The sequence below is a fragment of the Parus major genome, chromosome 27 (genome assembly GCF_001522545.3).
Source record: "Parus major isolate Abel chromosome 27, Parus_major1.1, whole genome shotgun sequence".
Classification (NCBI taxonomy): domain Eukaryota; kingdom Metazoa; phylum Chordata; class Aves; order Passeriformes; family Paridae; genus Parus; species Parus major.
In genome coordinates this window covers 797,186-807,758 of record NC_031796.1, presented here as the reverse complement: position 1 = coordinate 807,758, position 10,573 = coordinate 797,186, and the positions used below count along the sequence as shown (strand labels likewise).

Genomic DNA, 10,573 nt, shown 5'->3' with positions numbered 1-10,573 from the left:
GCCGCTTTGAGGTGAGGCCCCGGCCGGCCCCGCGGGGGGAGGCCCGGCCTGGCCCGGCTGAGGAGGCGCGGGGGGGGCCGGGCCGCGGGGTCTGTGTGTGAGGGACCCCCCCCGAGCGCCCTCAGATTTCCACAGCGCGGCCCTGGGGAAAACCGGGGGGGAACACGGCGGGGTGTGTTTGAATGGGGCTGGGATGGGGGCCGGAGGTCGTGGGTGACGGGTTCTGATTTCTGTGTGTGAAACTTCTCCCTTCCACACCCCCATTGTCGGGGGAGGCTGTTCCGTCGATGGATGTTAACTCGTTTTTTGGGGGGGGTCTGTGAATGGGGCGGGGGTCGGGGGTGACTGTGGGGACGGGGAGAGGCTCAGGGTTGTGACCCCCAGGTTTGGGGGGTGCTGGTGTGAAGCTTCTCCCCATTTTGGGGGTGTCCCGTGGGGGGCTCAGTGTGAGGGAGGCTGGGGAGGGTCTGCCAGGGGTGTCTGTGGGTGGAGGGGGGGGGCTCAGGCCTGGACTCCCGGATTTGGGGAGAAATTTCTGGTGTGAAACTTCTTTCCCTTCCATTTATTTTGGGGAGGGGGTTCCCCCGCCTGATTTACTCGATTTAAACATCCCTGCTGTGGATGGGGCTGGGGAGGATCTGTGGGTGCTGGGGGCCGAGTTTGGGGGGGTGAAACTTCTCCCCCGCCCCATTTTGGGGTTTCCCCCGTCTGCCACAAACTCCCGGGGGGATTTTGGGGAGGGGTCGGGGGGGACAGAGCTGCTGCCAACGTGTTGCTGCGGGCCTGAGCGCTGGCAGCGAAGTTGATGATGGAGCAGGAGATGTGGAAAATTGCGCCTGGAAAACACCAGAGCCTTTGGGGAGCGGGGCTGGGGGGGCGCTCGGGGAGGGGGAAAGGTGCCCCCAGCGCCGCTTTCCATTTTTTGGGGCAGTAACCGGGGGGAAAAAAAATTTGCTTGGAGGGAGGTGGGGGATGGAGAGGACGGAAGGAGCGGAGGGTAAACAATGAGATCTATTGAAAGGACATGGCACAAAGCGGAGTGTGGAGCCAGGGCGATTCCAGCCGCATTGTTGTCCCAGCTGTCTTCCCGGGGGAGGAGGAGGAGGGGGGTAGGGAGGAAGGGCAGCGGCGGGATTTACTTCCCATCGCTGCGAGAGGCTGCGGAGGATGGAAATCCCTGCCCGCTCCTTCTCCGGACTGCCCGGCCCGTGTGGAGGACAAAAAAGAGCCTGGAATGGTAAAGACGTGGCTGTTCCCCCTTGGTGGAGAGGGGTGGGATGGCGATCCAGGGAAAATGCTGGTTAATGGTAAACTGAGGCGGCTCTGCTTTCACCGAGTGAAAACTCCGTGTGGAAATCCTCAGCCCTGGAGCTGAGGAAGGTGCAGGAAATGCTGGTGGTCTCGTACTGCACGTGGGATTGTTTTCTTCCTCCATCAGATCCCTGTGAGATCTGCAGCAGTGTGAGTTTGGGGGTGGGCTCAGGTTTTTTTGAGCGCTGTAATATTCGTGTTTCTGTAGAATCCGGTGCTAAAAACACTGGGCTCACCCTGGGAACTCCAGAGAGGATCCTGCACACAAGCCCTGCATTATCCAGGGTTATTGTATTTACTGTTCTGGGCTCTTCTTGCCTGCACAGTTTGGGGTTTTTTATTTTTTTTTTTAACTTCTGAGAGCTTTTTTTTTACATTTTGCGCTGCTGCAGATTGTCTGGTTACAAAACAAAGAGTAAAAGCAGATTTTAGGGGGGAAATGTCTCATAGGGCATCCACATCCTTTTCTTCCTCAGCCTTCATCTTGCAGTGCTGGAGTTCATTCCAGTTTTGGGAGGATTTTCCTCAGGGTTGCACCAGGACACGATGAACCCGATTCACTGGGGGAAAAAGAGTGGGGAAGAACTTTGGCTTGTTTTGGGTGGGGTTTTCTTTCTTTGCTGGAATGTTATTTTCTTCTCATAGTAAAAAAACAGACGAATTGGAAAACAAGCAAAATGCTCGAGGAGCCTTTGAGGCCTAAATTAATTTTTCAAACCTATATTTATACAGGAGGAGTTGGTGTGTTATAGAAAGGCTTATTTTGAGCTACAAGAAGTGCCTTTAAACGTCATCCTGTTTCTTGGCTCTTTTGGTTGCTGTGTTTTGTGTTTTGCTGTGGCTGCCCCATCCCTGGAAGTGTCCCAGGTTGGAGAGGGATAATCTGGGACAGTGGGACATGTCCCTGCCCGCAGCAGGATGAGTTTTAAGGTCCCTTCCATCCCAAACCATTCCATGATCATAAATCCAAGGCATCCTTTATTACCCCAGCACGGATTATCTCTGACCCACTCACCTGGAAACTCTCAGAGCTGTTTTCCTTTAACTCCATCATTAAATCCTTTCATTCCACTGAGGTTATGGCGCTCAGAAGAGCTTCCAAAATGTGTGTTCACACTTAGAAATGGATTTATTTTCCAGAATGGGTGGAAATTCCTCTCTGCTTCCTAGAAACCAGTTTGTAATGGCTGTGCTTTGCAAGGGAAGGGTCTGTGAGAGTTCACATTTCATGGGACAGGGGCAAAATCGGGCAGAAATGGCTGGAGACTGGGAGTTCCTCCTCTTCCTCCTCTTCCTCCTCTTCCTCCTCTTCCTCCTCTTCCTCCTCTTCCTCCTCTTCCTCCTCTTCCTCCTCTTCCTCCTCTTCCTNTCCTCCTCTTCCTCCTCTTCCTCCTCTTCCTCCTCTTCCTCCGATAGTGCCAGGGCAGTTTCCCTGGCTGAGCAGGGCCTTTGAATCTCATTTTGGGGTAAAACCAGCCGGATCAGGGGCTGTTGCCAACATTTTGTGTCTGTTTCAGCCTTGAAATGAGGGGTGAGTTGCAGGAGGGGGAGGCTGGCTTGGGTTTGCACTTGGTTTATTGTCTTTTGTGGAGCCACGTAAACAGATTCCTGAGCCATTGTTGTTGGGTAATTCACAAATCCAGTCGTCAGGGGGGTCAGTAATAATAATTCCTTACTGTAGGAATAAAACGTGGTGTGGAATATGGGCCGAGCCCCTTAAACTGGACTTGCTTGTGGGTTTCTGATTCCAGGAAAAGTGGAATTCTCTTTTTCCTGGGAATGCCATGCCCGGCCCCGGGAGCATATTCGGATTAGCCCCTTTACAGGAGGCGTGGCCACCGCAGAGAAAATCACCACTTACTGCAGCAAAGCAAACAAAAAGGGAAAACATTACCCAGATTGACTCCTAATTCTCTGTGGTGTCGGTTTAATGCAGAACATGCCCCGACAGATCCCAATCCATGCTTATATTTGGGATTTCTCTGCTTCCTGCCTGATGAAGAGCAGCCAAATAACAGCAGAGAGGAGGGGAGGCATCTCCTGGTGCTTCTGAGTGACCCCTGGTGCTCTGGGAGGGCTCCCTGAGCAAGGCCCAAGTTCTGTTGTCCGTGTTCCTGTGCCCTGGGATGTCCCCTGGATCTGTCCTGGGTTTCCCTCAGCCACATTGTCAGGATTAAGTAATTCTTCTTTTTTCTTCTCCCCTGACTGAACCATCCATGTAGTCTCCTCTACATCCTCAAAAACAGCAGCACACAAAAATCTCCGTCCTTTCCATCTTCCTCTGGGAGCCTCCAAACCCTGCAGTGAGCAGGAGGGGTGTGTGTGCCCATTGGAAATGAAATTTGGGGAACTCCAGGGATGTCTGTGAGGAATGAGGGTCTGTGGTGAGCCTTGTGAGCACCTTCAGCCTGAGAAATGCATCGATCCCTGGCATTTCTGCTGTGGATTCAGGGTGCTCAGCGTGAGGGAGTTCTGAGCCTTCTGAACCTCTGTGGTTCCCAGGTCTTGTTCGATTGTAGAGATGTGAAATGAGCTAAGCTGGATGGGAAACTTCAAATGCTCCAAAATTGAGTTGCCTTTGTGAATTAATCCTATCTGTGTTGAGAAATTGAATAATCCCATTTTGAGATTTGCTGTGTTCCTGCCTCTGAAATGCTGTCCCTGTGTTTCCAGGGGGTTTGGCTTTAGGGCTGATCCTTTTGGGCTTGTCCCTGTTCCCTTTCCCGGGCTGCTCCTTGTGCTCCTGGCTGGGGCTTTACTGTTCCAAGGAATGGAGGTTGTGCAAACAGAGGGACACAAACAGGGCAGGGAGCAGGGATAACTTTGCTCTGACTCTCCTTGCAAAAACTGATGTAACACCATGGAATTTGATTTTATATGGGAAGAGAAACTGTTGGTGACATAACCCAGGGAACACCTGAGGTGGCACAGCTGAAACAGGGTTTTTTTTTTGGATGGGATGTAACAATATGGCTCATAGGTAATGAGAAAAACTGTAAAAAAATAAAGATTTGGGGAGGGGGGTGTCCAAGCTGATGGATTTTCCATATTCCTGTTCACTTCATTTGGGCAGGTGAATAGTAAACTCTTGATTTATTTGGTTCAAAGTGGTTGTTGAAATGATGAGATAGGAAGAGATATAAACCACAGGTTGTGTTTCACACCCCCACTGCTGGCCTGAGTAGAGGGCAGAGGGATTTGGGGAGATTGGGAAGCAAAAATCAAATTGGTTGTGCAAAAGGGGCTTGGCCCAGGCCCCAGGGAGAGTGGGAAGGGTTCACCAGGAAAATTGGCCTCAGCCTGTGTCACCCAAGAGACAGAGCTGCTGTGCCACATTTTTATTGCTCTTTTTGCTCCAAATAGGATTTGCTTCTTCCTTCTCCCTCTGCCAGGAGTTGTGTCAGTGGCTTGGGTGACAATGGGAATGTTGACCCATCTGATTTTACAGAATCCCAGGATGTTTTTTTTTGTTGGAAGGGCCTTAAAACTCAGCCAGTTCCGCTCCTCAACAGGGGCACAGGTTTTCTTCCACAGGCACACAGATAAGGAAAAGGGGAGGATTTTAAACAGAAAGAGGAGAGATTTGGATATTGGGAAGAAATTTCTGTGTGGGGAGGCCCTGGCACAGATTTCCAGAGCAGCTGTGGCTGCCCCTGGATCCCTGGAAGTGTCCCAGGCCAGGCTGGGCAGGGCTTGGAGAGCCTGGGATGGTGGGAGATGTCCCTACCATGGCAGGGGTGGCACTGGAGAGTTCTCCCACCCCAAACCATTCCGTGGTTTCATTTCTGACTCCAGTGGGGGATTTCCTGGGGGTGAACAGCACAGGGATCCCCGGTTCCACTGGGAGCACCAAGGGACATTTTGGGGAGGCTGGGTGGGGACAGGGGCTGTGCCTGTGTGACAGGAGAGGGGCTGCGAGCCAGCACCCACGGGCACATCCCATTTATGTTGGACACCATCATTAATTGGGGCCTGGGACACTGCACTAATTACTGTTTTCGCTGGCTGAGAGCTTCCTTTGAGTCACACCATTGGGAAAGTCAGCCCTGGGAGGGTTTTACCCTCCCTGATCCGGGGTGAAACCTGGATCTGAGGAGGGGCCAGTCCCCCTCTGCTTGGGGTTTGTGCATCCCCTCCTCATCCCACGGTTTTCCTTTGGGACAAACTTCCCCCCATGCCCTTCACACCTCAGCTCAGGTGGATTTTTTTTATTTAAGATGCCATCATTTGACTTTATTTCCCAATATTTATGCCAATGATCCCTGCATCTTCTTACATAATAGCTGGATACAAACCCAGCAGTAAAAAAAACAACAAAACACCCTATTGCCAATAATAATAATAGTAATAATGATAATATTACCAGTAATAATAACAGATTTGCAGGTATTGGGGAGGGGCAGAACTATAATTTATCAAAGCAGCTTATTTGAATTGTGATGAGCCTCAGAGAGCTGGGTGAGTCTTGGGTTTAGGCTGAAAATACTGAATCATGTCTCAGATTTTGGGTTTGATTCTTTTTTAATCCATTCTAAATGTATTTGTAGTAAATTGTTGCTCTGCTAAAACGAGCTTCTGACAAGATAAAAATAGTGATGGTGGGTGTTTGATGGTGAGGGACTGTGCCATGGGCTGTCCTGGGGATGTCAGGAAGTCTTTGTCTTATTTATACTCGTTCTTTTTGGGTCTGGATGTTGTTCTTATGGACAGTGCTCTACATTTAGAACCTTGGTGGGTATGTGTGAGAAAGCAGCACCGTTTTCCATCAGAAATCTGTGCTGGCTCACCGAGTCCTCGGGTGTCAGCTGTGGGGTGCTGAGGTTCCTGCAGGGGCTGGAGCAGCCCTGGCAGCAGGGATGGGGTTGGTGCTGCCCAGCCCTCGCCCCATCCCTGTGATCCCTCTGATTTTGGGGGGGTGTTTTCTCATTCAGCTCCAGGTACAACTCGTGGGGAGTCAAAGCTGATTAACTGTGAGCTGCTGCCTCCCCGAGCTGTCCCCAGCTCCTGGCAGGGCCACCCGGAGGAGCCGCTCGGATGCCGCCGGTGGCCGTCGGGTAACTCGGGGTTAACTGGGAGGGATGGAACTGTCATTTCAGCTGAGCACACGGGGGGTTTAGGGGTGGTTTGGGATGGTTGGTTTGGGGAGAACTGTCTGGCAGCCAGGACTGGGGGAGGAGAACAAAACAGGTGAACAAAAAGCAGCTGAACGTGCCCGTTTGGCAGCAGGTTCTGGAGGGGTTCTCTTTCAGTGGGATACAGACATGTGGCAGCTGAAATGGGAGTTGTGAAATCAGTGGGGTTTTGGTATCTCACCTGTGCCTCTGGAGTTTTCCTTTCTGGAGGCAGCAGCACGACCTTGTCCCTTTGTCACCCATCACTGAGGGATTTCCCTCCGGGGCAATTCCTGCGCCAGGGATGTGCAGTGGGAAGAGCTTCATCCCGGGCTCCATTCCTGTAGGGTTTGACTGAGGTCTGGATCATCACTGGTTCAGAACACCTCAGAAAAGGCTCTTTATTTAATGTGTCCCAAATGCAGGCTGGGCTCAGGTAGCTCCTTCATCCCAGCAGGAATTTAAACTTCCCAACCAAGCAGCGACCGAGGAAGCGGCGATGCGACGCTGCCCATCCAGCCCCCTGCCTATCCAGCTATTTTTAGGAATATTAAGCCTGTAATAAGCCTTTTTGGCCAGGATCTATTTCTGTTTGTCCTGCTTAGTCAGGATTTTGCCTGAGCAGAGCTCTGGTTGGGAGCCAGAGGGGCGAGCACGGCCGGGGCAGGAGGGCAGAGCCCGCGTTCTCCTGATCCCCACGGAGCATCCCGACGGCCACACCGCAGCTTGTGACAGCCTGGCCTCATCCAGCAGCCAGCCATTTCCTTGGAGACTTCATGCAGATTAAACTGGATGGGTTTTTAAATAAAATTCCCTGTGTAACTACACTGGAGGGAAAATTCCCTCGGTCGGAGCTGCTTGTGGATGTAAACAACTTCATTCTTTGGATGGCGTCCTCCGAGGAGCCCTCGGATTTCACTGTCACTTCACTGTGACTTATCTCTGCAGTGTAATATTTTCTTTGCCTCCAGGAAGGCAGCTCAGCCTGCTCCAGCTGCTGCTTCCCGAAATCTTGTCCTGGGAAGGGAACCGACGTCTCTCATGTCTCTGTTATTTGAGCCTTGTCACAGCGGAGGAATTTTTGCCCCAAATGAGCAGAACTCGAGGCAGGGTGTCAGTACATATTGAGCATGTTTGTAAGAAGTGGTCTCAAAGCTTCACTGAGCTTTTCCAAAGGAAATGCAGAGTGAATTCCACATTTTTCCTGTTGTTTCGTGGTTCGTGCTCAGCTGTTTTTCACTCAGTCGGGGTTGTGGGTGAGGTTTGCTGTGAGTTTTGTCTTGTGTCAGTGACTGTACTGGGCTTGTTCATCTCCATGTGGACCATTACAGATAAAATTGGTACAAATTCTACCAGAAATCCTGGAATTTGGGCTGGCAGCCAGCAGCCTTACAGCTGGAGGAACCTCCCAGTGCATCTCAGACTCGGGGTTTAAACTCTGAACAAATTCACACAGAGCTTTCAGAGCAGAAAATATTTTGGAGCTCGACAGGTTCATCTCCAAAGTGTCTTGATGCAGACTGGGTGGCCTATAAACTCCAAAATATTCAAGCTATGGATGTAATCCATGATTTCTGCCATCAGTGGTTGATTCCCTGCCTTTCCCAACCTAAAACCAGTTTCCAGAGCGCATTATTTGCTCCTTAATAATTAATAATTGCAGCCTGTTTTCTGGCTTGGTTTGAATTGCTTCATTTCCTGTGGTTATGTGCAGTTGTGGAGGGTCTGGGCAGCATTTTCTCGTGGATCAGGGCTTGCAGAACCCTGGAATATCCTGAGTTAGAGGGGCCCATGAGGGCAGTGAGCTCCAGTTTCATCCTCAGCACACCATTACCTGCAAATTTGTCACCTCACACAGTTTCTGTCCCACAAACAAACAAGTTGGAGCTGTTTAAAATCAGAATATTTACCAATATTTCATAGATTATGGTTTTAAATTCTGCTTTGTGTCTTTGACATGAGCTTTGTTTAACACAGAGATGTGCAGCACTTTGTTGGTTGAGTTTCTGGGAATGTTTCTGGCTTTTATTTCCTGCTCACCTCTGAGGGTGGTTTTTATACAGAAATAGGCATCACCTTCTCCCTTCCCCGCTCCCTTGGTGTTGTGCTGGTGCTTCCCAGGCACCCTCAGGCTCTCCAGAAGTGCCAGATCCAGGTTTTTTTACCCTGGAGTCAACATCAAGGTGGATAATTCTGTCTGAACCTACCCAGGTGCCTCCTCCAGCCTTGCAACCTCTAATTCCTGAAACTCTGAGTTGTCTTCATCCCTTTTTCTCCATCCAACTTTGAATTTTCTGCTTTAAAGTGTTTGTGTTCAGTGTCAGGCTGACACAGTGTTGGCAGCTGAAATTCCATCAGGAATTCCAGGGGCAGGACAAGGAGAATGGCTTCACACTGATAAAAATCCAATCCTGGATCGGGTGTTAGGGGAAAACTCCTCCCTGTGAGGATGCTGAGGCCCTGGAATGGGTTCTCCAGAGGGGATATGGGGTGCCTGTGCCACAGACCAGGCTCCAAAATCCATGGAACCTCTTGGCTCGTGGAATCAAGACAGCTTTGGGTGGGAAGGGACCTTAAAGGCCACCCCTGCCATGTGAGGGACACCTTCCAGTGTCCCAGGATGCTCCAAACCCTGTCCAGCCCTGCCTTGGGCACTTCCAGAGCCCCAGCTGCTCTGGGAATTCCATCCCAGCCCCTCCCCACCCTCACAGGGAGGAATTCCTTCCCACTATCCCATGTGGGATATTGGCTGCAAAGCTGGTGGAGGATTCTGTGCTGTGATTCTGTAAAATTGAAAATTTACACCCAAAAAAAATGTGATTTTCTGTGTCCTGTCCAGAATAATTTCTTCTACTGGACAACACCTGGTGTTAAAGAAGATAAGAGACGTTAGGAGAAGCAAACTTGGGGTATTTATTTTTTTAATCCCATGAAGCATTTTGAAAGCCTGGAAGTCTAGAATAGCCTCTGACATTTTTTCAGAGCTTTATTTTTGTGTGGACTTGCCAGAAGGTCCCCATGTCCGTGGTATATTTAGCTGTACGTGCTGCCATGACTTAGCAAAATCCCAATTCCAGCCTGTTTTCACCCAGCCTCTGCCATCTCAGCCTCAGGCTTTGAAGGAAGGCTGGAGAAAATAGGTCTGGAGATGGATCCTGGCTCATTCCAGGGGAGAGGGAATTCCAGAGCTGAGGTTCTCCCATGGAGCCCATCCTGCCTGGGCCCTGTCATGGTTTAAGTCCAAGGATTATTTTTAGTAAGACAAAAAACAAACATTCCTTTAGATTAGTGCTGGTCAAAGGGAAACTCCTGCAGAAACCAGTCTGGGGATGGGATTTGTGCCGGGACTGAGGTGAGATTTTCCTGCTGAGGGATTTGATGGGCAGAGTTCTCTGTGATCAGGAGGAGGCTCCTGGAATCTCTGCTTTAACCCTTCCTGCCTGTGTTCTGCTCTGCTTCCTTTGTGGAAGTCTGCTCCTTTCATTTCTCTGAGCCTTTTTTTTGGGGAGGAAAATCCTGATTCAAGGTCTGGCCAGTGGTGGGAAAGGGTTTGGATCTGCCTGTGTGCTCCTGTAACTGGGGGGAAAGGAATCACATCTCATTTTCCCATGAATAATTCCTCTGCACTCCTCCTCCATTAGAGCTCCCTCCATGATTTCCTCGATCTCCTAATCAATCAGCTAATCAATTTAATTAACTGTTCCTGCCCCAGCATGTGCAGGTGCTGCTCTCCCAGCCTTGGGAATGTGTGTTCCCACCCACTGTGGCTCCAGAGTCACCTGGAGACGTGAGGGAAGAGCCCTTTGCAAGCTGGGAATGGCAAAAGCTCCGTTTAATTAAATTAAATCAGCAAATTGGGCTGAGAGCTGCCAGGCTGGCTTCTGCTCAGGACCTGTGATACTCCTGGTGGGAAGTGATGAAAGGGTCTGTGGGGGGGAGCAACACTTCTGCTGAGTGACATTTTGGGAAGGAAGTTTGAGAATTCCCACTTGGGCACCGTGCTCTGGCAGCCTTGGGGTAATTCAAAAGCAAACTGGGATTTGGGAGTACAGTGTGTGACTCTAAAATCCTGGGGTTTGGTGTTCTCTGGGGGTGATGGTGTTCCTCAATTCCCAGTTTTCCATCACCAGCTGGAGCATTTGGAGGGCCAT

General features: G+C 50.6%; 1 protein-coding gene across 1 annotated transcript in view; it reads left to right on the top strand.

Annotated features, from left to right (window-relative positions):
• The first annotated feature begins 1,218 nt into the window (after window positions 1–1,218).
• Window positions 1,219–10,573, top strand: part of FBXL20 (F-box and leucine rich repeat protein 20) — a 39,076-nt gene continuing 29,721 nt past the window's right edge. Inside the window, exon 1 of the mRNA XM_033520009.1 lies at window positions 1,219–1,237. Coding sequence (XP_033375900.1) covers window positions 1,235–1,237 — 3 coding nt within the window. The 5' untranslated portion in view covers window positions 1,219–1,234. The remainder of the gene's footprint in view (window positions 1,238–10,573) is intronic.